The sequence below is a fragment of the Curcuma longa genome, chromosome 2, assembly GCF_044706935.1.
Source record: "Curcuma longa cultivar G26 ecotype Majalengka, Jawa Barat chromosome 2, ITB_CL_G26_1.1, whole genome shotgun sequence".
NCBI classification, from domain to species: domain Eukaryota; kingdom Viridiplantae; phylum Streptophyta; class Magnoliopsida; order Zingiberales; family Zingiberaceae; genus Curcuma; species Curcuma longa.
Window position 1 is genome coordinate 5,410,644 of NC_133862.1, and position 27,027 is coordinate 5,437,670.

Consider the following 27,027-nt stretch of genomic DNA (forward strand, 5'->3'; position numbering starts at 1 on the left):
ATAAGTAATTAGTACCATATAAAGGAAAATTAAAAAAAACACTTCTTATTTTTATTATCTTGTTTTTAAATATTTATATTTTTATCTAAAAAATATTATTATAGTCGTTATAATAATAGTTGTTATTGAAATATTTAATTTTGAAAATATTAAAAAAACTAAAATGCTTCAATTTAAAAATATTTTTTAACTTAAATTATCCTTTTAACTTTTTCTTGTATTTCCCCATCAATCATTATGTCTGTGTCGTCACCTGAACAAGGACGCGTGATCTGCGCGTGATTTGACAACTCACGTGTTTGACGATCCTTCTAGAGGGAATCCGGTTTAGCCGAACCGGTTGAACCCGGGATCAATCCTGTACCGTCTGATCTAAATCAGAGGTTGGATATCGCTCTTTGCCCCTATCCAACGGCTCATCTGGGTCATCTCTTATTTTTCATTGACTATTTTTTTTAACTGGTGGGAAATCTTCTCTTTAGCCACTGCTTTTCGCTCGTTTCGTTTTTTTCCATGCGATTTCGCCAAAGGTACCATTTTTGCGCCTCTTTCCCTAGGGTTCCGATCGAATCACGTCTGGTCTGGATCGCGTTGATTTCCAGTTGCCCCGTTCCAAAATCTCGCCTTGCTTTGTGGGATTTGGATTTTTGGAGAGGACTCGCTGAGGCAGCACAGGCGCTTTTCTTCTGCTGTGACAATCGGATCGCCTCCTTAACAAAATCCCAACTTTGAGGTAGTTCTTTGGCGCCCGGTGTGTCATCATGTTTGATTTTGATTTTTATTTAGTGCTCTGACGAAACTGCGGTTTGCTTTGTGTTTTTTTTTCTTGAAATCCTTGGAGAACTAAGCATTTCAGATTCTTGAAGATAACGCTTGTGGCATCGAACTCGTTCTGAAAAATTCAGTTTTTGAAAGTGAAGGTCAAGTCGTCGAACCATCTGACGATCTTTCCGCTTAATTGCGTAGACTATATTGCTTCCACTTGTGATTATGGACGAAGGGGACCTTGATTTCTCTAATCCAGAGGTCTTCTCTGGGTCGAATGCTGGTGAAGATCTTCCTAGCAACTGCTCCATGGATAGTTTCTTTGACAGCATCTTCAATGATAGTCAGCAGCATACATGCACTCACACTCATACTTGTAACCCGCCGGGGCCGGCCCTCTCACACACCCATACTTGTTTCCATGTTCACACCAAAATTGTTTCAGCTTCTCCTGATGAGACTGCTGAGTCAGCTGAGAAGAACTCTCCGTCAAAGAAAAGGTCCTGTGGCAATCGAGAGGCTGTTCGAAAGTACAGGGAGAAGAAGAAGGCCCATGCGGCTTCCCTGGAGGAGGAGGTTGCTCAACTAAGAGCTGTTAATCAGCAACTGATGAAGAGACTTCAAAATCAAGCTGCTCTTGAAGCTGAGGTTACGAGGCTTAGATGTTTGCTTGTGGATGTAAGGGGGCGCATTGATGGAGAGATTGGGTCTTTTCCTTATCAGAAGTCGTTGAAAGCAAGTGAAAATTTGGCTTATAATGTGACCCAATCAAACATGCTAGATGATGCTCAGGTTCTAAACTCATGTGGTTTCCGTTGCGATGATCAGGTTTCTTGCCTCTATCCAGAGATGCAAGGGAAGGCTTTTGGAGAAAATGGTTCATATAGTAGTCAAGATCTCAGAGTCTGTGAGATTGGCAATTTGCAGTGCATGCGGACTCCTGCTGCTAGATCTAAGGACTTTTTTGGATGTGGAAATGGAGTTGCAAGACCGGTTGATTGTTCAGCTAAAGTCACAAAAATAGGTCTGATTTTGTTTATTACATAACATTTACCCGTTTGCTTCCGTAATTCTCTTCTTTGGTATTTTTGCATAACTTGATACTTAGTTGTCTGTGCGTTGTAATTTTTCATTTGGCATTATAATTGTTTATTGCAAATAAAATAATATTCAGTTATGGAAAGAAGGTCCAATTATAGAAGACATCAACAAGTGTTTGCATTTAATTATCCAGCATCCTTAGGCTCCTTTTTAGGTCATGAATTTGCACATCTTCTGTATGATATGCAACATTGAACGTTGTGGATTCCTTGTGGGTTGACCAAATTTGAATGACTTGCCTGGGCACTCAGGCATATCCTGGAAAGAATTTTGGTAGGTGTTACCTATCTTGTGAGTTTGTGCACCTTGCTAGGTGTTTCTTAATCTGCAAGTTGTTTCAGTACAATTCATGATTCACTGGCTTGCACAGTTTTAAGTAGTTTTTTTCTCTAGTTAATAGAAGCCAGAGCTGGTTTGCTTGACTAACCATTAGTGTTGTAAAAATGTTTTGGTGGTAGCCATTTCCATCTTAGATCCTGGTCTCTCTAAGCATGACTAAAATTTTATTTTCTATTTGGAGACTCATTTCGATTTCTCATAGCCAAGACTCAAAGAGGCATGTGTGTCTTTACATGTTGAATATATTTGCAGCAGTCCAACTATTTTCTTGAATCTTGTGTTTCTTTTATCATTATTCTGTTCTGGCAATTTCTATTTCGAAATGAACATGGAAAACACAATATAGCATGAGAGAAAACACTATTCTCATTCAACTTACTAGTTACTTGTGTTGAGCCTGACGTATTTCCATAGTTTTCTTCATCTTTCTTCTTTTACTTTGCTGTCATGGTTGGTTATTTGCTTGTCTTCATGACGATATGGCGATATGGTTGGCGATTCAAGAATTCGCTGCAGTCCTGTAGAAAGTAATCTCTGGTATAATGACTGGCTAGAGGGCTTGGCAAACATGTTGAGTTCTGCTAGGCTAGTTTTTAAACTGTTGATTGTCTTAAATAGAATTTTTTTTTATCTTTTGCTTTGTTAAACATGATTTATACAATGTCTAACTATTGACTATTTCGGAATTGGCCCTATAGGTGCTCATGCTGCAAAGAAGGATTTGTAAACTGTTCTCAGCATTTCAAATTCAACTCCACGCGGGAAGTGCATTGCTGATCTTTGAACTATCTGTTAGTCGATCCAGTTCTAGTTTTTTCGCTCAGTCAGTTGCTTAAGGCTAAATAAGGTGTAGTTAGTAGAAAGCCTACCAAATTGTGGATGAAGAAGCAAAGCAAATTATCTGCCTTCAAATTGACTGATGGCCAAATTGACTGATCATGCTCGTAGCAGGAGCAGGACATAAAATCTGCAGGGATTTTGTTGTAATGCGCATGCTCCATGAATTGTGTTAGTTTCTATACATCAAGATCTTGCAGATATGTGTGTATATTGAGATAATAAACTGTGTTCTGATATCTGAATCATGGTTTGAATCTTACTGAGCTTGGTGATCTTGATAAAATGGAGAAATATATGGAAGGTTCAAAGATAAGTTTATGGTTTATATTAATTGCAAATGATGTAATTAAGATGTGAAATTAATTAATTAGTAATGATAAAATATAATTAAATTATTTAAATATAAATGAAGATACAAAGGAAGATAGTTAATTCTGTTTAATAAGATAGATTTTGGTATTGTCTTTGTACATGTTGATTAAGTTTAAAATGAATTAAGTTGTCCTCAAAATGATTATTGAAGTTGAGTTTTATTCGTTTAGATTGAGCTTGTTTGATTGTTTGATATTTTTTAAACTTATTCGATTGATTAGTAAGTTTGATAATATAAGTTTATTTGTTCAATTTGATTTTTTTATTATTTATAAATTTGATAAAAATTTTAAAATAACTTTAAAAAAAATAGGGGTAGTGGCAATTTGGGTATCTTTTCTCAGCGTTTTGTCTAAAGCTTGTTTTCCCAATACTTTAAACTTGTGAGGATTGGTTTGTCATAATGAAAAGGAGTAAACTGTTAAATTGCGAGGTTTTCCGGTTCAAAAGTTCCTCCGGTCGATTTGGGGCGAGGGATTCTATTTCTTTTGTTATTTGCCTATTTCCTCTCGCCGCCGCCGTAGAACTAGGTTTGTCTCCATGGACCTCCTCCGCGACTACAAAGACGACGACGGCGACGGCGACGGCGACAACGAAGTCGAAGAGGAACCACTTGGGGAAGAAACCCTAGGGGAATCTCTGGGTGCTTCGGATCCACCAGCGCTGGTGGCTGAGGTGGCGGAGGCCTCCTCGTCGCCGGACTCGTCCCCTCGCCGCCTTCCTGCGAAGTCATCCGCCCCACGCGTTGACGACACCACCCTCGCTCTCGCGGCTGCCGAATCTTCCCGATCCCTCCATCGGCCCCTCGATCCAGGGCAGCACGCCGTGGGCTTCAACCCCACCTACGACCAGCTCTGGACGCCCATCTACGGCCCCGCTCACCCGTTCGCCAAGGACGGCGTCGCCCAGGGCATGCGAAACCACAAACTCGGGTTCGTCGAGGACGCCTCCATCCAGCCCTTCCTCTTCGATGAGCAGTACAACACCTTCCACAAGTACGGCTATGCCACTGACCCTTCCGGCCTCTCCTTCGTCGGTGACATCGAAACGTTAACTAAGAATCAGGCCCTTTCTGTCTACAACATGCCCCAGCAAGAGCAGAAGCGGCGCCGCCTCCAGATGAAAACTTCCGACGGTGAGGAAGAAGCTGAGCCTGCGGCTGCTAACCCGGAGGTTCAGAATCCAGCGACTGATGAGTGGCTCCTCAAGAATAAGGTCAGCCCCTGGTCCGGGAAGATGGATGTTGTCCAGGGCGAGCTCACGGAGGAACAGAAGAAGTATGCTGAAGAATATGCAGAGAAGAAGGCCGAGAAGGAGCGCGGAGAGGGGCGCGGAGACAAGGCAGAGCATGCGGACAAGAGCACATTCCATGGCAAGGAGGAGCGAGATTACCAGGGAAGGTCATGGATCGCGCCACCCAAGGATGCGAAAGCTAAGAATGACCACTGCTACATACCGAAACGGTGGGTGCATACGTGGAGCGGCCACACAAAGGGAGTCGCGGCGATACGGTTCTTTCCCAAGCACGGTCACCTCTTGCTTTCAGCTGGCATGGATTCGAAGGTCAAGATTTGGGATGTCTTCAACTCGGGTAAGTGCATGCGCACCTACATGGGCCACTCTAAAGCAGTTCGGGACATCTGTTTCTCGAATGATGGCACCAAGTTCTTGAGTGCTGGATATGACAAGCACATCAAGTATTGGGACACCGAGACAGGGAAGGTCATTTCTACATTCTCCACAGGGAAGATTCCATACGTGGTGAGACTTAATCCTGACGAAGATAAGCAGAGCATCCTTCTAGCAGGGATGAGTGACAAGAAGATTGTTCAGTGGGATATGAACTCTGGCGTGATCACACAGGAGTATGATCAACATCTAGGTGCAGTTAATACAATTACCTTTGTTGATAATAACCGGAGATTTGTTACTTCAAGTGATGACAAGTCACTTCGTGTTTGGGAGTTTGGGATTCCTGTTGTTATCAAATATATCAGTGAACCTCACATGCATTCCATGCCTTCAATTTCACTCCATCCTAATTCAAATTGGCTAGCTGCTCAGAGTTTGGATAATCAAATACTTATTTATAGCACAAAGGAGAGGTTTCAGTTGAATAAGAAGAAGAGGTTTGCAGGACACATTATAGCAGGGTATGCATGCCAAGTGAACTTTTCACCTGATGGTCGTTTTGTAATGTCTGGAGATGGAGAAGGAAAATGCTGGTTTTGGGACTGGAAGAGTTGCAAAGTGTTCAGGACTTTAAAATGTCATGAAGGGGTGTGCATTGGATGTGAATGGCATCCATTGGAGCAAAGCAAAGTTGCAACTTGTGGATGGGATGGCATGATCAAGTACTGGTGAGTCTTCATTCTTCATACTCCTATTAAATTTTGTTTCCTTTTCTTAGTCGTTTGAAAATAATTTTTTTGTTAATCAATTCTAAATATGTCTATTTACCTCCGTTGGAACTTTATTGCATTAGATTCTCACACAGACGAGGACCAAACGCTGACTAAAATTTAGCCATTAGTTTAAACTCCTTCAATCTGATTTTATTTCAATTGTTTTTGGTTTTGAGTTAAAGTTAACTGGCTCTGGATGTGCTTGTCTGTTTTCTTGATTATTGTTTCTATTTCCATTCATATTCTAGTTTTCTCAAGATAGACTGTCAAATAAAAAAAAAGGTTACTTGAGTATATCTAGAAGTTTTTGACTATATGAAGGTATAATTATAGATTTAATACAATTTTCTTAGACAATGTCCTGTCTTTGATTTGCATAAGACTTACTCTGTACGCTGCCTGTTGTAAATATGTGCAACTTATGTGTTTTTCTATCATGAGCATTTTATGCAATTGCTATTCTTAATCTTATTCCTTCTCTTATTCTTCACTCTTGTTGTGTTTTCTATTGTACTTTTGTTCGCATGATGCTGCTTTCTCTGGAGGCTTGTCAAATTTTTTACCAATGAATTAAAAAAACCACCAAAAGAATCTCATAGCACATCACTTAAGTTGGAAGGTGTTCATCAAACATGTAGGAACTTATTTTCCAAAGGCAAGAGATATACTGTAATGTAATGTGAAAAAGAAATATATGAAAGTTATTTGATATTAGGCATAGTGACTTGAGTCTCACATTGGTATCTCTGGCTTAGAGATATACAATGATTTTATTATATCAATATAATTGTTATCTCATTAAAGCAATGCAATATTTTTTCCCCTAAATTCTGCATGGCTCTCAGAACCTCTTACTAGGGCTAGTGCTTGTAAAAAATTTCTCTTAAAGAGGAAGCCATGATCATTTGCAATTACCCTCTCTCACCTATCTAATTTTCAGCACTCTCATCTATTTCCTATTTTGAATTCTCAGTTATGGTGCTCATCCATGCAACACCACCTCCCTTCTCTGTGTTTCTACAACACTTTCAGCACGTGCTTCCACCACCCGTATCTCTGCTTGATTGAGACAGACATTACGACGTCTTTTAACTTAGTAGAAACCAGCATCCATCAATACTCAGTTTCACCGGCCTCAGCCACATGCACCCTACTTTTTTGTGCTCATAAGACTCCTCTATCTTGCATCCAAATCACATATCTTAGTATTTTGACACTTGATCTTGCCACAACACTTCCACTCACATATGCTTTTTTTCGTTCTCGTAAAGATTTGCCAGACAATCTCATCAACTCAGCAATCCATGTCTTGACCATATGGCGCTTATCATATTTATTCATGCCTCTGCTTGACCTACACCACCAGATTAATCCTTGATGTTAGAACCATCTGCTTAAATTTTCAACCACCTTACCTTTTCAAATTTAGATTTGATCTATGTTGAGGATAGATGAGCGTTCTACTATAGATCTCCTTCAATTTTCTCCTACCTTTAGTCCTTTTCTTCTTCTGCCTCTTCTTCTCCTTTACTCCTTAGATTTTCAATCTTCCTTTGTTTTTGTGTTGTACTTATGTCACTTGAGCCAATGAAGACCTGAACAGAGAAAACAAGTTGCTCTCATTATGTTTCCAACAAAGAACCAAAGTATGCTATACCAGTAACTCAAATAGAGAAAATGTCTTGTTCTCATTTTTGTTATATTCAGTAAGGATTGAGTCATGCTATCCATCATTCCTACAAGACTCTCAAGTGGTGCCTCTTCAGGGAGAAGCCCTAATCATGACATTAGTTTCTGAGAATTCTCTTCATTGTTGTTTTACTTTTCTCTTCTCTCTATCCTATCTCTTTGTCAAAATGATATTTGAAGTCAAAGATATTGGCGGTGTGTTGATCTTTGTATGAAGGCATCATTACTTGCATGTTTCATCATCAGGCTTCACTTATAGTATGATAGATGGAATTATGCCTCATCATAGTTTATAATTGACTTCAACCCTTCTAGAAGGTTTTTTTGTGGAGTTAGTCACAAAAATCCTTCATAATATCTCACATGCCTAGTGTGGCATCTTCTGCTTGTGGCATAATAGGTGCACCCTGTACTCGTACTCATGTGCATTTTCATGGAGCTAACTTCCCTCAACGCATAGTCTTAGTTTGATTGGCATGAAGATCACTTTGCTTTGATTCATTCTGAGCAATTCCGAAGCATGATTTCTCAAGCAAAGTCAATGGCTTTTAATTCAGAATGAACAAAAAAGAACCAAATAATAGACATGATGACAATGAGATGCCACAAAGAGAGCTGGGAGGGCCTACTAGTATGTTAAAGAAATGTGATATGCCACTTCTCTCGTGGTTAATTTTGCATTTTTTCTCCAAAATCTGGGTGTCGGACATATTGATTTTAGCAGGCAGGAGTTTCTAATCTCCCAAACTCAAGCACAATAGAGTATATTAAATCTACTTAATTGAATTAGGATATAAGTAACAAATAATCAAATCTCATCTATCCATATTTCCGAGGAAAAAGCTTTAAATAGTTAAATGATTTCTTATCATTATATTTGATAAAGAACTCATGACAAAGTATTCCCAAGGAGCACATCATGCCAATGGTATTCATGAGCAGCGGAAACATTTGTCAACTAGCAGCTGTTCAAATGCACAAACATGCATCTTACTTGCAGAATTTGGAACGATGCTTTCAGATGGTGTCATATGCTGTCAAGTTTCTCAGTTGCTTAGGTCATGAATGCATCTGATGACTTAGTTTTCCCTACATCAAGAATCAAACAAGCAACCCCTGATAGCTAATTCGTGTGCTGGTTTCATGGTTTAAATAATGTTCCCCGCTAGAGTTTCAATCACTGGTCAAAATGGTATGCTCTAGTATCACGTTATGCCGATATGGTGAAACTTATTGAGATGAATCCAAATTAGTTTTACTCCCTTAGTACTGTTAGATGATTTACTTCTAAAAATAAAACTATATAATTAGATAATTAGTTTAATTAAAGTTTTGTCATAATCTATATCAACACGTGATAGGATGAATTCAAATAAATTTTAGGCATTTAATCACCCTTCATTGGTCGTGTGTGTATATTAATTTTTACTCCTACATTATTCTTCCACATAAGTTTGTTTGCAGCTGTATATTCCATTTTCCTCATCTGATTAATTGTTTATTTTGATACTGAACTTTGTAGGGATTGATTCTCGAGGCAGTGTAACAATTTGCATCTATGAGTTCATCTCATGGCCCCAGGCATGGAAGACAAGCATAAGCTGCGTTAGCAGTCGTGTTGCTCCACGCTGTCGAACTAAAAATATGTCACCCTCCAGCTTGAGTATTATCGAACTCAAACCCCTGAGAGTTATTTAGGGGAATCAGTAGAGCAATGGTTGAGTTAAAATGTAATTGGGACGACCACGAGTCCAGAATCTCCTGCTTAATTTTATGGCTTTTGTACACTATATTACTTTCTTCTCAAGGGCTACTCCAAATACAACTCGTTGCAATTTGTGTACTTGTTATTCATGAAACGCTGCCTGGTTTTCTGCAACTGAAAGTTAAATGTAGCAATAGATTCCCTTTTAATTTTCATCTATTGGTGCTTATGATACAAATTAGCTGGGCATTGGAATATGTTGTTTTAAAGGAATATAATACAGAAAAAGTAGATATATCATGATTCGCTTCATAAATTATAATTGATGCTTTTTTTTATAAATAGAGGATTTAATTATTTGATCGACTAGGTCGACCAGACTGATCAACTTGATGATTAGTTCAGTTGTGCAAATTGAATGTATTATTTGAAATATAAATAGAGGATTTAATTATTTTTTAGAATAGAGTAAATAATAATAATTTTTTTTAAAAAAATTTACAATAATTATTTTTTGAGAATAGTTATTTTATAATCAATATTATAATTAAATACAGAAATAGTTAATTCTACAAGAATTTATGCAAAGGATAAAATAGCTATTTCAATGAACCGCGTTAGTTTGATGAAGAAAAAAAACTCGCTGTCGAGAGATAGTTGTGTGTGCTCTTGGGCCATGGTAAAGTGGCAACGGCGCTCCAGCATTTCTGAGTAAGTGGCAACGGCGCTCCAGCATTTCTCAAGTACTCGTGGTTCGGTTCGAGTCCTAATTATGGTGCACTATAGAATGATTCCCAGCTATGAGATGTTTGTACTTTCGGATTTATTTTGATGGTTGATAAAAAAATTTTATAAGATGATCATCTTCGAAATTTATCGGTTCAAAGATAGTTATGTGTTTAGTTAGCCGAAATTTTTTTTCCTTTACAAATTGTTGACTTGGATCAAACTAAAAAAATATTATAAAAATGGACAATTTACTAAAGTATGTTATTGAAGTCTATATTAAACAATGATATTTGCGAACTTGTTGAATTACCTCAGAGCGAGATCTGTTAGTTGTAATGAGTATTTAAAATCAAATTGAATTTACTAGACAATGTTGAGAAGTATAAGACTTATTTTATTATAAAAGGATTCACTTAAGAAGGAAAGATATTGATATAAAGATATTTTTTTTACCCGTTTTGATGAAAAACTACCTTAGAATAATCATGACACTTATTGCTCATTTTGATTTAGAACTACACCACATGAACGTAAAAACTGTATTTTTTCAATGATGATTTAAGGAGATTATATAGATAGAGCAATCGGAGAACTTTGAGTCTAAGGACTCAAAACACTACTATATAGATTAAAGAAATTAATTTATGATTTAAAACAGATTTTTTTTCTGTCAATGGTATCGAAATTTAATCATGTGGTTCCTTTATTTGATTTTAAAGAGAACCTTATTGATTAATGTATATATGTCAAGTTAGGTGGAAATAAATTTATTATATTTGCTTGTATGTGGATGATATTTTGCTGGATAGCAATAATAAAAAACTATTACATGAAACTAAATCATTTCTATCGTGTAATTTTGAAATTAAAGACCTTGTGAAATATCTTTGTAATAAACATATAGATATGACCAATGACGTAGCTAGGGCTAGGCTGCACTGGGCTCCAACCCTAACTATGCAATTGGAGTTCAGTACAACTCAATAATTGAAACCAATACATTATTTTACAGGGCAACCTAGCAATTGGAATATAAGACATATGGAGTCAATCCAATCTAGTGCAATCTAAAACCCAACGCAACCCAACAATTGAAGTCCATGATGGTTAAAGATCTATCCTGGTCACGCCATTGGAAAATTTAATTCAAAAAGTATTCTTTAACTTTCACAAAATATCTATATTAAAAAGATATGATATAATGAAAAATAAATAAATTTCATTCCGCTACATTCACATTGATCATCTATTTTCAATTTAATTATGTTCGGCTAATTTCGATGATCATGTGCAGTTTTTTGTTTATTAAGTTCATAAGGTTTAAAATTCTTGTTTAGAAAATTTCCTACAGCACACGCTTCCACTGCAGCTCACCTAATCCCCAAGAACCCTAAAAGCAGCACACAATCATAAGATGATCATGATCCTCCTACTTTTCGATACTGTTCAGCAAACCATGGAGAGGCAGCCCAATGTGGCTCCCTCCAAATGATACAGATGATACCCTCTCAGTTATCCATTGCCATCATCAGTCGATTCCATCTTTTCTTCTTCCTTTTCTTCAAATTATTCAGTCCACAAGACATTCAAAGAAAACGATTTGAGCAAAGGAAAGGTCGCTTTTATCTACACTGGTTTGCAGTTTCACAGATGGAGAATGAACTGTTCCTGATGGTGATGTGGGAGCACAATTAAGGAAGGAGGGTTTGCTAGAGGCCATGAATGCACCAGGACTTGAAGGTCACCAATGCCACTCTGACAACCTTCAGAAGCCTGGCCTTGAATGTTTTCAGAGCTCAAGCATGCTATACAACACTATCATTTCATGATGAACAGCAAGATCAATGAAGCACTCACAAACAATGTCTTTTTTCCAGGGGAGGAAAGATCCAGTACTGGTGCAAGGCAGAGCAAGTGAAGAATTTACTGCTCCAGATGACAAGAGATTGAGATGAAATAAGAGTTAATTAACTGCCTCTAATGTAATTCACTTCAATAAAAAAGTGAAATCTATTATCCAAGTGATTCCATATGATCAATCCTACAATCATATGTAATGAGGTAAATCGAGAAGCTACAGTTGACCATGACATGAAAGAGGGCATTGTCTCAGCTTCGTCGAAATTCGACTCTTGTTTACTTCAATAAGTCTGTTCTATCATAATCAACTTAACTATGTTCCAGAGATGTAATTTACGGTATTTGCAAGAATTTTTCTTTAAATGGGGAACACAATCAAAGGATGTTGGACGTCTGGACTGAATGCTACGTGCACTTCCCGATTTACCTTGGTGGCCGGTGGAAAATGGGATTGGATCGGTCACCCCAGGGATAGTCAATGAGACTAAATGACATTTATCTTTTTTTCAGAATGTAATTTGCGCCCCGAGCATAACTGAGTTGGTTATGACGGAATAAACTTGTAGAGGATGACAAGAGTTCGAATCTTGATGAAGCCAAATAATATTTTTCTCCATCATGATTAACTATAATTTTTCAATTTATCTCTTCACAAATGATCATAAAATTGATCATGTGAAATCGTTGAATGACAGATTTTATCTTTATGCAGGGAGAGATGTAATTCACCATCTATGGACAAGTGACGCATAATTATTTTATGGGCACTAAAACTCCCCCGTCATTTTTATGGGCAGACATTCTACGCATAGCTATTTCATGGGCACTAAAATTCCCCCGTCATTTTTATGGGCAGCCATTCTCGCACACAGGAGCACCGCCACGTGGAGCGCATCTATTTATTGGTCGAAGAAAAACAGAAAGCCAAAGGAAGAATCGCCACCGCAACGACCGTAAAAAAATATTCACGAAGCACCCCGAAGATTATCATATATGATTTTCGAGGCGGATATTAATTCGATTCATCTGGAATCGCCTTTTTTATGTTTTTATTGGTGAAATATTTGAAAATAGGAGGGGGGCAAGTGAAATGAAATTTGCGATAAGCGTCGGGAGATTTGAGGGCAGAATTAAATTTCTTTAAAAAAAAAAAACTACGCCCACACGAGGAAGCGCGAGAGGCGAGAGCCAAGAGAGATGGGAAGAACCCTAACCGGCGGATCGCAGCCCCCGCTTCCGCCGCCTCCTGCGGCGGTGCGCACGAGGCTCCGCGGAGGTCTCTTCACCGCGGCTGACCTGGCGGCGGCGGAGCTGCTGGTGCACCTCAGCGAGAGCAGCGAAGACGCCGTCTCCTCCTCGGTCTCCTCCTCCACCTGCTCCTCCTCTCCTCGGTCCGTCAACACCCGGCCGCCCGATGCCTCCGTCCTCGGCGGAGTCGACGAGGAGGAGGAGGAGATGGGACCCTGGCGGAGGACGAAGCGGTACCGGCCGATGGTGGATCTGTACGCCGCCACGAGACCTGTCGGCATCGGCGACCGCGATACTGATAATAATAATAATAATAAAACTAAAAATTAAAAATATTAATACTAAAATAGTAGGAAGTGTACATATCGTTTAGGGTTTGTAGCAAAATACAAAGCAATGATATAGTTGTTGGAGCTTAATGTTTATTCTCTATTTTAGAATTATTTCCATCTTCTTTAAATGTGATTGGTTTAGTTGAATATCTTTTAGTTTTCAGTGTTGTTTATGACTATTTTATTCATCAAAAGCTTGATGAATATTGAACATCAAGAGTGGTAAGTAATATAGTCTTTGTTTATTTTTTAAGTTGAGCTTCATACACATTGGTACTTAGTTTGAAAATATTATAGAGCCAAATCGATCACTCCAGAAATAGTCAATGGGACTAATTGAGAATCATTTTCATCAAGAGTGATCAAAGTAATATAGTTTTTTTACGAGAGTGATAAGTAATATAGTCTTTGTTGAATTTTTTAAATTGAATAAAAAACATGGTATTAATTCATTATATAATTATTACCGTGATTTTATGATCACGATTTTATAGAAATAATCTCTTATAATATAAAATAAGACTGAATTCTTTTATAACAATATCATCCGATCCGTATAAGACAATCTTCTTCGAGCTAAAGAGATTTTAAAGATTGAAAAAAATAATACGAGTCTTTTTATTCAATTTTGGATGGATTAAATTTTAATAAAAAAATTTTAAAATTATAAACAAGAGAGTAGTGCTATTAAAATTTCAATCTAAAATTATAAAATAAAAATAGTAAAATATCTTTAGAGTTTTAAAATTCATTATAATATTTTGGTAGTGTGAAAAATATCCATGAAACTTTGTGACATTTATTAAAAATATATTGGGGGGTATTTTAAAATTATCCTATAAATTAAGGCAAAATTTGTGGTAAATTGAACATTTTTTTAATATAAATTAGAAATCCCCAGCAATCAAAACCCTACCTTGACGCCTCCCCTCGCTGACCTAGTCGAGGCCATGGCCTCCCTGCTCAAACCAAAGCTTCCACCTTTTTTTCTACGGCGTCTGCTCTTCGATCGCCGCTGCAGCTCTACTCCCTCCGATGCCGTCGACAACGCCGCCACCACCGTCCCCGCCGTCGACAACGCCGCCACCGCCGTCCCCGCCGTCGACAACGCTGCCACCGCCGTCGACGTCCCCGCCGTCGAAAACGCTGCCACCGCCGTCGCTGCCGTCCCCGCCGTCGACAACGCCATCTCTGCCGTCAATTCCAAGCTCCTCGAGAACCTCTATACCCTCATCAGAGATCACCGCCGCGCCAACCCCAGCGCTTCGCCTCCTCCTCCGCCACCGGACCTCACCATCTCCTCCCTCTCCTCCTCCTTCTCCATACTCTCACCTTCTCCTCCTTCCCCTTCCCTCGCCGCCCACCTTATCAACCGCTGCGCTTTCCTCCACCACGGCGCCCCCTTCCACCAAACTCTCGCCTTTTTCAACTGGTGGCTCGCCGCCTCGTCCCTTCCCTCAGCGCCCTCTCCTTCCGCCGCTCCCTTTGTGGCAATGATCGACTTCTGTGGCAAACACCACCACTTCGACATCGCCTGGCACCTGCTCGACAAAATGCGCGCTTTGGGAATCCCCATCGCCAACCAGACATTCTCCATCTTGATCCGCCGATATGTTCGCGCTGATCTCCCGGACGACGCCGTCGAGGCTTTGCGCCGCATGCCGGACTACGGCTGCGAACCCGATCCGAATACATTTTCCTCCCTCCTCGCTGCCCTCTCCAAGAAGCGCCAAGCTGCCAAGGCCCAGTCACTCTTCGACGCCCACAAGCACCGGTTTCCGCCTGACGTCGTCATCTACTCCGCCCTCGTCCATGCTTGGTGCCGCGCCGGAAAGCTCGATGAGGCAGAGCGCGTCTTTTCTGAGATGACCGCCAGCGGAATTTCACCCAATGTGTATACTTACACTGCAGTGATCGATGCAATGTGCCGCGCAGAGCAGATTCCTCGCGCAAATGAGCTTCTTTGCCAGATGATTGACGCAGGGTGCCCGCCCAATACTGCAACTTTCAATAGCCTGATGCGCGCGCACGTCAAGGCAAGGCGGCCGGAGCAGGTTCTGCAGGTCAAAAACCAGATGAAGCAATTAGGCTGCGAGCCCGACGTTATCACCTTCAATTTATTGATTGAATCCCACTGCACCAAGGGCCAGAAGAACCTTGATGCTGCGCTCAAACTACTCAACCAAATGACTGCAAGAGGCTGCAATCCGGACTGCCTCTCCTTCAATCCCATGTTTCGCTGCATTCTCGATCTCGGAAATATTAACGCAGCGCACAGATTATACGAACGGATGAGGGAGCTGGGAAGCAAGCCTAACACAGTTACTTACAACTTGCTCATGGAGTTATTCAGCAAGGAGGAGTCGATGGACATGGTGCTGAGGATGAAGCAGGAGATGGAGAAGGAAGGCGTGGAGCCAAATGCGAATTCTTACAGTGTGCTGATCGCAGCATTTTGCAAGAGAGGCAATTGGAAGCGAGCCTATGTGTTGATGAAAGAGATGTTGGAGGAGAAAGGTCTCAAGCCAACGGCCACTGTCTATGGAACAGTAATGGCTTTGCTGAAGAAAGCAGGGAAGCTGACAAAGCATGAAGAGATCGTGGAGAAGATGGTGGAGCGCGGATTCATCACCCGGCCTATGTGAGGAGACAATGTGGCACTACTGAATGCTGATTCTTTACAAACATTTCTCCATCATTGTCTGTTCAGTGTTAGAATTCACTAAAGTTCAGTCCTTTTCAAATGCAAGCTGTGGGATAAAATATTTTATCGTAAATTTGAAGGTCACGTAAGGATGAAATCTCGATGAAACCGAGGTAATGTCTTTTTTTTGTCATAGTCAATTGTAACTTTTCGATTAACTTCTTTATAAATGGTCGTGAAGTTGACCGTATGGAACTGTTGGGGTGATAGATTTCATCTTTTGTTGAAGTTATTCAAACTTGTTTATTTAAAGTCTTATTGAAGTTCGGTCGATACTGTTGGCTCATAAAGTAGTCGAATCATTTGCAGTCCCTTAGGCATTATTTCATATTGTGTCTCAGGAAACTGAGAGTAGAGTGGACAAAAGGCTTCAGAAATATAACTATTTCAGTAAAGGTAGAGTCTAATCCACTACTCCAGTGGTCTCACATCTGTACAGGTCAATTGAAAAACTCATTGATCATCTGTAAGGAAATAAGTGATGAAATTCATAATTAGTCACATGACGGAGTAAGAGATATTATTTGTACTTTGTGACTTTGTCGAGATTCAATTCCTTGTCAACTTTAACAATTTTATCCGTCGTAATTAACTTAATTGTCCCGAGAGTAGAGATCTAAACATGCTTTCTGAAAGGATGAGTGAATCTAACTGAGAAGGAACCATAACCCGACCATCTTTGAAGAAGAGCTCCAGAATATATAGCTCAAGAAACCAGCCAGTGAGTCTTCGTGTACCTGCCAGTTGCAGCGCCAAGATTCGTACTTGGGCTCTTCCCAATTTGTGGGCCCGGCCCAATTAAATAACCAACTAACCCTCGGATTTCAAGATTCGTGCACTATTCTTGATCAAGAGACGTGCGCGAATCTCCACGCGACCCACTCACGGACCGACCGTTACTTCTCCTCTCCTTTTTGGCTTTGCTCCACAGCACAAATTCCACCGCTTCCCCACTTCTTCAGCGTTCACACCTTTAACGCCTTCTTCCCGGCCATGGGCTCCCTACACCACGACGGCGCCGTTCTGCTCCACGGCGACCTCGACCTCACCGTGCACGCCGCCCGCCACCTCCCCAACATGGACATCGTCTCCGGGTTCCTCCGCTGCTGCTTCACCCCCTGCGCTTCCGGGCTCCCCAGCGGCGAATCGAATCCCCTCCCCGCCCCCGCCGGCCATCCCCGCCGCGAGAGGAAGATCGCCACCTCCGACCCCTATGTCACCGCCTCAGTCGCTGGCGCCACCATCGCCCGCACCCGCATCATCCGCAACTCCCAGTGTCCCGTCTGGGGCGAGCACTTCAACATTCCCCTCGCCCACTTCGCCTCCGCCCTCATTTTCCATGTCAAGGACGACGACCTGTTCGGCGCCCAGATCATCGGTACCGTCACCATTCCCGTCGCGCTGCTCGCCTCGGGCGAGGCGATTGAGGGGTGGTTACCTGTTATTGCCCCGAGTGGACGGCCGCCGAAGCCCGACACCGCCCTCCGCGTGTCCCTCCAGTTCACGCCCGTCGAGCTGACCATTGATTACCGCCACGGCATCGCCGGGGACCCCGAGAAGAGCGGGGTTCGGAATGCGTACTTCCCCGTGCGGAGGGGGTGCTCCGCCACGCTTTACCAGGACGCCCATGTCAGAGACGGGGAGCTCCCCGACATCAAGCTTGAAGATGGAGCCGTCTTTGAGCACGAAAAATGCTGGGAGGACATCTGCCATGCCATTCTCGAGGCGCATCACTTGATTTATCTCGTCGGTTGGTCGATATATCACGAGGTGAAACTGGTGAGGGAGCCGACACGACCACTTCCAAATGCAGGGCGGCTCACGCTGGGCGATCTGCTCAAGTACAAATCGCAGGAGGGGGTTCGGGTCTGTATGTTAGTTTGGGACGACAAGACTTCACACCAAAAATTTTGTTTCAAGATGGTAAGAGCAAGACTGCATTTTCTTTAGGTAATTTAATCTAACTTTACCATGCATTTTATACATTTTAGGACGCTAGGTATATTCCTGAACCTCCCACCCAACAATCCGGAAGTGACATTAGATGTTGTGTGTGAAAGTGTGTGCATTTTATACATTGAAAGTGTGATGTTGTGTGGTTCAAATGATCAAATGTTGTATGTTAAGCCTAGAGGAAGCCTGATTCTCGCACTCTTTAATCCACTTCCAGACAGTTTTTCGTAGAGGCATGTGCTGGCACACATTTGACCACTTTTAGTTGACCAGAGCCTCATTTTTTTTTAAAAATAAATAGTACAGTATTTATATATCTCTTTCTCTTCTTTTTGTTTTTCCTCCTTTGTGTATTCTTCATTTTATTTAAAATCACATGAACGAAGATATTGTTTCTTGATTTCCGAGTTTAAATGGGAGGTTGAAAATGTGCATTCAAGATTGCCTATGGTTCAATGCAGATGTGGGAAATTGTATAAATTTTAGAAGTTATATGTTTTTGTTCCATGAGTAACCAATAGACGACAGGTAGCTATTATATGAATCAATACAACAGGTTTATGATATGACTCAAAAGTCATTATCTGGAATCTGGTGATTATTGGGTACAATATGTTTCATGTGCTTGGTTTACTTTGGCAGGAAGGAGTCATGCAAACTCATGATGAAGATACCCGAAAGTTTTTCAAGCATTCCTCTGTCATCTGCATCTTGGCACCTCGTTATGCAAGCAGCAAGCTTAGCATTTTCAAACGGCAGGTATGTTTTAGCACCATAAATATGGGTTTCCCCTGAATTAAAAGGATATTTGAGGATCCCCTTTGGTGTTACAAAATGTTTTACTATTGAACTATGATTCTTTTGGCCTCCATTCATCATTAGAAAGCATAGTTAGTATAACTGTTCAAAGTTCAAACATTGATCTCCTGGAGCTATATCATTGTTGAAGTGGATGAATTTTATTTCTCAATACATTCAGTTTATTTGATTGTAACTCTAACGAGATGCAACCAGATACTTATCCAAAATGGGTAGTAATATTCTCACAACTAAGTTTTTGAAGCTAAAACTTTAACACTTGTCCTTGGAAATATGCTCAATTTAAATCAATCTACGCTTAGTGTTTTTGAAGTATTCAATTCTATCAGATGGATAAAAGAAAGAGGAATTGAGATAAATATAGGAAGTAAGAAAAGTCTAAAGCAACTATAAATATCAGATACAAGCCAACTTTTTTTTCAACTTTGCATATCAATTTTACAACAATCAGTGTCTTTCTGCAGTTATATTGCATGTGTGGTATTTAGTTATTTTGTTAATTCTTCCGGTTCAGCATGCATGCTTCTTTAATTGGTTCCTTTATATGTGATCCCTTTACATATTTTTGTTTAAAATTGTTAAGTAAACACAATTTAAAATTGACAAGTAGGTCAATAATTGAAAAGAAGATACAGTAAACATTGGCTAGTTATATTGTTCAAACAAAATTACCAATGCCTGACATGCACTTTTATTTATCATGTTGTTTTCAAATGAAAATTTGGCAGAATTTGGCAAGCCCTCTTTTTGATTAGTTAAAATTTTTAATTATCTACTTGTGTTGTGTTACTTCTTCATCAGGTAGTTGGTTCTATCTTTACACACCACCAGAAATGTGTACTTGTTGATACACAGTTTTTGGGGAATAAACGGAAAATAACTGCTTTCCTAGGAGGCTTGGATCTTTGTGATGGACGTTATGATACACCGGAGCATAGACTTTTTAATGATCTTTATAGCGTCTTCTCTAATGATTTTCATAATCCCACCTTTTCTGTGAGTATATTTTTCATTTTTTTATTTCAATTGAAAACCTCATTGGTTTTGCTACTTCAACATAAACCTTTTAGCTCATCGACTTCATTGTTGTATGTGTTCTCTTGATATGGCACTAAGCTTTCAAATGATAATTCATTTTCAGAAACTATAAGTCTATGTCATTGGCAAACTAGCTCAAGGTCAACCTGTATCTCTTTGATTACAACTCGAGTGGTTTTAACATCTTATAACCTTGTTGTGTATGTTCTCTTGAGATGATGTTAGGCTTTAAAATGCGAATTTAGTAATTCAAGGTCAACCTGTATTTGTGTGGTTATCCAGGAAGTGGTTTTATCTTTTACCATCTCACTGTCCTAACAAATTGATATGGGGTAATACCCGCCATCCACAAGTATATCAGCAGGAAGTTATTTTATTTTGCCGCCAATTTTTCTCCATTGTTAGGTTCTGCATGAATAAAAAATGCATATCTGATTATGGGTTCATACTTATCAGCATGAGAAATATGTTTGTGTAGAACTATAGCAAAAACTTAATTAAAACATTGGTCACACTGAACAACAAACTTGGGCATTAATGATAGGATTAATCATTGTGGTATTCCGTACTTCCGTTAGTTGAGTTGTAGAAGAATAGAGTTGTTTTCAATCATCTTGAACAAAATGACTGTTGAAAGAATCTCAGTATTCTGTATTTCTGTTGTTTTCTTGTTTCGCTGTACATCAAATTTGGCGATCCCATTGATATATCTTTTGGGGGAATAATCGCATTGATTATGCACTAGCTTTCCATGTTCCTTTGGTTTGTGCTTCCTAATCCATTTTAATTAGGGGCATCCAGAGGTAGAAACTAAAGGACCAAGGCAGCCATGGCATGATCAACACTGCAGGATTGAAGGTCCGGCTGCATACGATGTGCTGGAAAACTTTGAACAACGTTGGCGTAAGGCTACTAAGCGGGAATTCGGCCTCCGTCTTAAAGAAAAGGTGTCACATTGGCATGATGATTCTCTAATAAAGCTTGAAAGGATCTCGTGGATAGTTAGTCCTTCAGCTATGGTTTCAAATGATGATCCAAGTTTATGGGTTTCCAGTGAAGAGGATTCTAATCACTGGCATGTTCAGGTTGTACAAATTCAGTTATTTAAGAATTTTTCTTATGTTGTTAATTGCTGAATTTTAAGTTTCCAGATTTTTCGCTCTATAGACTCTGGATCAATAAAAGGATTTCCAAAGAATCCCCAGAAAGCCCAAGAACAGGTTAGTATTTTGTCATAGCATATTCTTGAATTCTTTATACTGGCACAATTTCTAAAGGTTGGACTCGTATCTATTGTTCTAAATTTCTTGAATGAATACTCTATTTCTAAATATAGTGGCATTATCTAATTTCTTTTTCTTACAGTAGTAGTTCCAACAAATTAAATCTTATCTCACCTATTTTTTACTATTATTTTTTTTCAGAACTTAGTTTGTCAAAAGAATTTGATCATTGATAAAAGCATCCACACAGCATATGTGAGGGCCATCAGATCTGCAAAACACTTCATATATATTGAGAATCAGTATTTTCTGGGTTCTTCTTATGCCTGGCCATCTTATAAAAATTCAGGTTTGCCTTATTCCAATTTTAGTAGTATTTTCATCCAGCATGTGAGAATCTTACATGTTCCTGAACAATTATTAGAATTACTAATATTTAAAATTTTTGCTTGGCCTATACCTCACATTGGTTTCTGTCTGACAATAAGAGGTTTTTGTTTGTTTTTGGTATCCGATATATGGAGCCTCGCTCTTCTCTCATGCTTTTAAGATATATTTCTCAGTAATAGCTTTAACTAAAGGTTATTGAGAGAATCAAGTACTATGATTAAGCAAGTGTTGAATCCTGCAATCTCAATGAACAATCCTTTAGATGTGCAGAATTTTCTGTCAACACTGGATAGGAACTATACATCAAGTTCAACTGCCATGACTTTTATGGGTGAGGATTTTTTATTTTTTTTTTGGAATTAACAGGTGCTGATAATCTGATACCTATGGAGATAGCATTAAAAATTGCTAGAAAGATTAGAGCCAAAGAACGATTTGCCGTATATGTGGTTATACCTATGTGGCCAGAAGGCGATCCTTCTGCTTTTACTGTACAAGAAATCCTCTTTTGGCAGGTACCGACCTGTTCAAAAAATGTTTTTGATAGTTTAGTTTTTTGAATTGAGATGATGTATGTTCATCTATTGAGCTTCTTTTATACAAAAAGTCAACTTTGTTCATGCACAATCATCAGTGTCATATATCATATTCATCAACTAAGTCAGATTAATAAAAAAGGTGTTTCTTGCTTGTTTGAGTTAATCATATTTCCTCCTATTTCTAATTTTTATGACGCTTTACGTGGCTTTTTTATTCCAGGGCCAGACAATGCAGATGATGTATGAAATTATTGCAAAGGAACTTAAAGACGTCAATATTGAAGATGCGCATCCACAAGACTATCTTAATTTCTATTGTCTTGGGAAGTGTGAAGAATTGCCAACGAGTAACTTGCAGTCAAATTGTCAATCTTCTGAGAAGAGCCCTGTGGTACTGTATAACGACACATTAATGGATTTGATCTGCTTTAAAACTGATTTTCATTATCCTACACATTGTGCATGCATTTTGATATGCTCATGTTTCATAAAATATGGATCAAGATAAAGGATGTGCTTGAAAAGAAATGATGTTAAACATGTTGTTTGTTGATATCTTTGCAACATTTCAATTGTCAATCATTGTTAGCATGTGTCCTCCCCATTCTACTCTACTTTGCAAAGACAGCTTTTATTCTATTCATTATCTTAGAAGATTGTTATTGACATGTGCCATCTTGAATGTGTCCAGGCATTAGCGCAAAGATTTCGTCGATTCATGATATATGTTCATGCAAAAGGGATGATTGTAGATGATGAATATGTGATAATCGGTTCAGCTAATATCAATCAAAGATCTATGGCTGGTGCAAGAGACACCGAAATAGCGATGGGTGCCTACCAACCTCATTATACATGGGCTGAGAAGAGAAGGCATCCAAAGGGCCAGGTCGGTGATGATCACATACTACCTTTTCCATCAAATTAGCATCAAAATTATCTTAATTTTGTTGATCTATTGATTTTCCCATTCGAGATAATGCATCCAAATTGTAGAAATTGCTTGCCTTTTTTCCTACAATTTGGGCGAGACATTCTGAATCTTTCATTTGGATATGTAGGCTTGGCACTATAAATCTCTATTTCAATCATCTTGTAGGTATATGGATATAGGATGTCTCTATGGGCAGAGCATCTAGGATCAACAGATGGTCGGTTCGAGGAGCCCGAGAGCATGGACTGTGTGAAAGCCGTAAACCAAATCGCAGAGGAGAACTGGTCGCGATACACCGCCGACGAAGCTACATTGTTGAGGGGCCACCTTCTCAAGTACCCTATCAAGGTGGAGGCTGACGGAAAAGTTGGACCTCTCCCCGACCAAGAGTGTTTTCCAGACGTCGGCGGCAAGATTCTAGGAGCTCCTACAAATGTTCCCGACACACTTACCACATAAATTCTCTAGACACAACAACTGGAGCTAGAAAAGAAAATAATTAGGAGTCGTGTAGTTAGTGCAGAGTTTTAGAAGTAGACTTTTGATATCTCTCTGTTGGTTTATTTATTTACTGGAATTAAATTTCTGTGCATTTATTGTGTACGTTAGAAAACAGGGACATCAATAATGGCTTACTGCTACCCAAATCTTACGATTAAGAACCAATAAAAAGGTAATAATCTTTAGATAACAGTGATAAACTTGTACGAGTCATAAAGAAAATTACAAGCAAAATGTAATGTGTTAGCGATAATACTTATATATTATCCTTTTATTATATAGGAAGATGATAAAGGAAGACTGTTACATCTTGAGAGACGGTTATTCGAAAAATTTCAGTAATTTTTCTTATGTAACAATTAAATTTTTCTTGAATATATTTTAACATGCGGGCCCACACAGCTACTCAATAACACAACATATATATATACTACATGATAAAGACTCACACAACTACATCCACATATCAACTATATTACAACGAAAATCTCAAAGCACATTGAATATGCTCACAGCAAAATCCAACAACTCCACCCCAGAGCCAAAACATAAACATCACAAAACTACACAAATATGCACAAAATTCCAACCATACATCGAAAATAATTCAACACCACACGACCAAAAAAAATTCGAAAGCCATACGAAGTATCGCACTAATTATACAAACCAATAAGTCCACACAAATGCAGACAGGAATCCAAAACACAATTTCGAATACAATCCACACACGAAAAATAACTCTTGCGGTGAGATGGGGCAGTCCGGCAGAACTCTAAGCTTCAAGCAGCATCCTTATCTACTACCTGAGAAGACAGAAAAACCTCAGGGTCTGAGTGGTAAGTATAAAATACTCAGTAGATACTAGAATAAAAATGCACAACATAACAAGGTATCAAAGGAATATAAGCATGGATATCAAAGATATACAGTCTCAACATGATACTTAAGGAACAAGTTCAACATACTACGTACAACTACATGTATCACACAATGCGAAAATAAGGTATGTCATGTTACACAAATGCAATAATCATATAACAACAAATGCATAATCATATAACAACAAGTGCATCAACTATAAATGCAATAAACAACTAACAACAAATGCATGCATGGTCACTGTCTGCACTCGCCATCCTCAATCACCCACCCAATGCAGTGAACTGGGGCGTCAAATAGGACAACTGCACACCTTCCAACAACAGACCACTATACGTGAGTGGGGAGCGAAAAATATCACCCACACTCTGCAGTGAACTGGGGTGTATGATAGGAATCACCTGTTCCAAACAGACCACTACACGCGAGGGGGGGGGGGGGCAAGTATTCCATGAGAGCTATCTAGCTAGTTCTGATAGCACCCACATTGTGTAGTGCTATAATACTCTCACCCACACAGGCAGTGAGAGTTAACAACAACATATTATTATGCTATGATGCATAGTTCAACAGATAATTACTACATCTATCAAGATCTACACAACATCAATCAACCAAGTCATCATAGAGCAATAATAAATAAAAAAACTATATTGATAGCAACTTGATCATTTTAAGGTCAACGGTAAGCATCAAGCAGTGAGTCAAGGAACGACTGTAATAAGGATAGCAATAGGATAATCATGCACTACGAAAAGATCTGTGTTGACCAAGCACAGGAGTACCCACCTGGTGTGATGCACGTCAAAATTAGAACATCTCCGTATAACAGGATCCACAAATCAAGGTCCTGCAGATTACAATATATAACACCCACTAAGTATAATAATATATTAAATTCTATGTCAGAGTAAACCCCAATTGAATTTCACATTTCAATCGAATTTTAAACCAACCTAATCAAATCAATTTAATTAACTCATTTCACACTTAACCTCAATCGAGGTTAAACTAACCTAATTAGCACAACTCAACCATTAAATTAACCTATCTTAATCCACTTGACACAACTTGGCCTGATTAACCCAACCAATTTAACCTAACAAAATACAATTAAAACTCATGCCCTCCTTAACCACCACCAATCACTCTGTTTAAACTCATGTCAATCAAATAAAAGAAGAGGTGCCCCAAAATAGAGTTCTGGGAAATTTAATCTTACTGTAATTTTGTACAGACCAACAAAATTAGCGAGCATGAGGAACCGTATTAGGAAAATTCACAGGATTCCCATATTGAACCGATCAACTCATTAACCCGATCATCATCCTCAACCTCCCAATAGCATGACAAACCCTAACAAAACCTCAAATCCTATTAAATAAACCAATCAAATACTAACCTTACCAAAAACCCAACAGCAAATAAATCTCACAATTCTGTTCTCTCTTCCCCAAATTCCAATATAATAGTAAACCCTAACTCCACCGAGCAACCGAAACCAACAAATTCAAAACTTCACTCAACATCCCAAACCCAAATTCGATCACAGCAACATGACCTAACCGAATTCAAGAATGCTTACCTTAAATCAGAAACCCTAGATCCAGCTCTGATTCTTCTTGCTGCCGAAATCCAGCTTCAATTCGACAAAGGAGACGACGCTGGTCGGTAGAGGGCAGTGGCGGCAGTGGCTCTCGGTGGCAGCCGATGGTGGGCTGCTAGTCTTCTCCACACGATGACAATGACAGAGGACGGCAGCGGACCAGATTGCGACAGGGTGGCTCTGCTTCAGGGAGAACGACGACGAAGGATGTTGCTGCTGCTTCGCGTGAGGAAAACGAGAGGAGGCAGCGATCGGGCATCTCTTCCACGCTGCGGGTGACGAAGGCGGCAGTGGAGCGGCGGCCGAACACAAGCAGAGGGACGCGATTGTGAGGGGGAAAGGAGGTGCGACGCTCGGCTTTTAAAGCCTGACATCCGCGGTTTTCGACATCGGACATGGGTGTGCGACGGCGTCCACGTTGGTTCCAACAACCTGGTCATTGGGGCGCGATTCATCGACGTCGAGGGTCACGCGGAGAGGAGGCGGGCGGCGCGGGTTGCGCAAAGAGAAGATCACGGGTGGGTAACAATCACGATTTAGTTTTAACGTGGAGTAAAAGTAATTCTCAAACTGGAGTTTGAGTTTGGGCTAAATCGGTTTTAAAATTTAGGGTTTACTGTAACAATTGATTCACTTGGTTCACTAACCAAATGACCTCCGATTACAAATCAATTTTGTTAGATTCGTCTTCGCAAGATGAATCTTCTCATCCCTTTTATTTTATCAAAATCTCTTCCATCACGAACCAAACTAAGTTGGTTCAACCAAGTCTTGGTAGTTCAAATTTTTTATTGTGTAAGATTTCAATGGCCCATCAAGAAGGATACAACATTGCAAGGCCACCTCTATTTTTTGGGGAGAAATTCATCTATTTGAAGGGTAGAATGGAGTATCACTTAAAGACTCAGGTGGACATGTGGATCGTCATCCAAACGGGGTTCACAATTCCAACCAATAATGACGGCCTTTGACAGTCTTGCAAAAAATGGGATGCGGCCAACTAAAGAAAAATCGAAGCCGACGCTAAGACAATCCAAACACTACAATGTGGGT

General features: G+C 39.6%; 4 protein-coding genes across 9 annotated transcripts; all 4 read left to right on the forward strand.

Moving 5' to 3' along the window:
- Positions 1-520: 520 nt before the first annotated feature.
- LOC141817911 (basic leucine zipper 19-like) lies at positions 521-3,328 on the forward strand. Of its 2 annotated transcripts, XM_074705532.1 has the most exons (3): positions 521-733; positions 842-1,789; positions 2,904-3,328. In XM_074705532.1, the coding sequence occupies exons 2-3, from the start codon at positions 991-993 to the stop codon at positions 2,930-2,932; spliced, it is 828 nt and encodes a 275-aa protein (XP_074561633.1). In that variant the 5' UTR covers positions 521-733; positions 842-990; the 3' UTR covers positions 2,933-3,328. The 2 variants fall into 2 exon arrangements, with proteins under 2 accessions (XP_074561633.1, XP_074561625.1); XM_074705524.1 differs by lacking the exon at positions 521-733 and having other exon boundaries at positions 759-1,789.
- A 584-nt stretch (positions 3,329-3,912) lies between these two features.
- LOC141822463 (uncharacterized) lies at positions 3,913-9,435 on the forward strand. Of its 2 annotated transcripts, XM_074709913.1 has the most exons (2): positions 3,915-5,777; positions 9,034-9,435. In XM_074709913.1, exons 1-2 carry the CDS (start codon positions 3,958-3,960, stop codon positions 9,038-9,040), a joined length of 1,827 nt encoding a protein of 608 aa, XP_074566014.1. In that variant the 5' UTR covers positions 3,915-3,957; the 3' UTR covers positions 9,041-9,435. The 2 variants fall into 2 exon arrangements, with proteins under 2 accessions (XP_074566015.1, XP_074566014.1); XM_074709914.1 differs by lacking the exon at positions 9,034-9,435 and having other exon boundaries at positions 3,913-5,781.
- Positions 9,436-14,333: 4,898 nt separating this feature from the next.
- LOC141822125 (uncharacterized) lies at positions 14,334-16,281 on the forward strand. The gene is made up of 2 exons (XM_074709554.1): positions 14,334-14,497; positions 14,594-16,281. Exons 1-2 carry the CDS (start codon positions 14,336-14,338, stop codon positions 16,028-16,030), a joined length of 1,599 nt encoding a protein of 532 aa, XP_074565655.1. The 5' UTR covers positions 14,334-14,335; the 3' UTR covers positions 16,031-16,281.
- An 801-nt stretch (positions 16,282-17,082) lies between these two features.
- Positions 17,083-23,444, forward strand: LOC141819639 (phospholipase D delta-like). 4 transcript variants are annotated; one of them, XM_074706892.1, is made up of 10 exons: positions 17,083-18,012; positions 18,685-18,826; positions 19,667-19,857; positions 20,703-20,984; positions 21,051-21,119; positions 21,324-21,471; positions 21,879-22,027; positions 22,272-22,416; positions 22,750-22,940; positions 23,151-23,444. In XM_074706892.1, exons 1-10 carry the CDS (start codon positions 17,083-17,085, stop codon positions 23,442-23,444), a joined length of 2,541 nt encoding a protein of 846 aa, XP_074562993.1. The 4 variants fall into 4 exon arrangements, with proteins under 4 accessions (XP_074562993.1, XP_074562986.1, XP_074562999.1 ...); XM_074706885.1 differs by having other exon boundaries at positions 18,685-18,801; positions 19,663-19,857; positions 22,272-22,442; positions 22,743-22,940; XM_074706898.1 differs by having other exon boundaries at positions 18,685-18,801; positions 19,663-19,857; positions 22,272-22,434.
- The last annotated feature ends 3,583 nt before the right edge of the window (positions 23,445-27,027 follow it).

Excerpts from the sequence above, each read along its gene's own strand:
- LOC141819639 (XM_074706885.1), top strand. The coding sequence starts at position 17,083 with ATGGGCTCCCTACACCACGACGGCGCCGTTCTGCTCCACGGCGACCTC. Across the intron at positions 18,013-18,684 it reads AAAAATTTTGTTTCAAGATG|GAAGGAGTCATGCAAACTCA; the intron begins GTAAGAGCAAGA and ends TTACTTTGGCAG. Across the intron at positions 21,120-21,323 it reads CCCAGAAAGCCCAAGAACAG|AACTTAGTTTGTCAAAAGAA; the intron begins GTTAGTATTTTG and ends ATTTTTTTTCAG.
- LOC141822125 (XM_074709554.1), top strand. The coding sequence starts at position 14,336 with ATGGCCTCCCTGCTCAAACCAAAGCTTCCACCTTTTTTTCTACGGCGT. Across the intron at positions 14,498-14,593 it reads TCCCCGCCGTCGACAACGCT|CTCCTCGAGAACCTCTATAC; the intron begins GCCACCGCCGTC and ends GTCAATTCCAAG.
- LOC141817911 (XM_074705532.1), top strand. The coding sequence starts at position 991 with ATGGACGAAGGGGACCTTGATTTCTCTAATCCAGAGGTCTTCTCTGGG. Across the intron at positions 1,790-2,903 it reads AGCTAAAGTCACAAAAATAG|GTGCTCATGCTGCAAAGAAG; the intron begins GTCTGATTTTGT and ends TTGGCCCTATAG.
- LOC141822463 (XM_074709913.1), top strand. The coding sequence starts at position 3,958 with ATGGACCTCCTCCGCGACTACAAAGACGACGACGGCGACGGCGACGGC.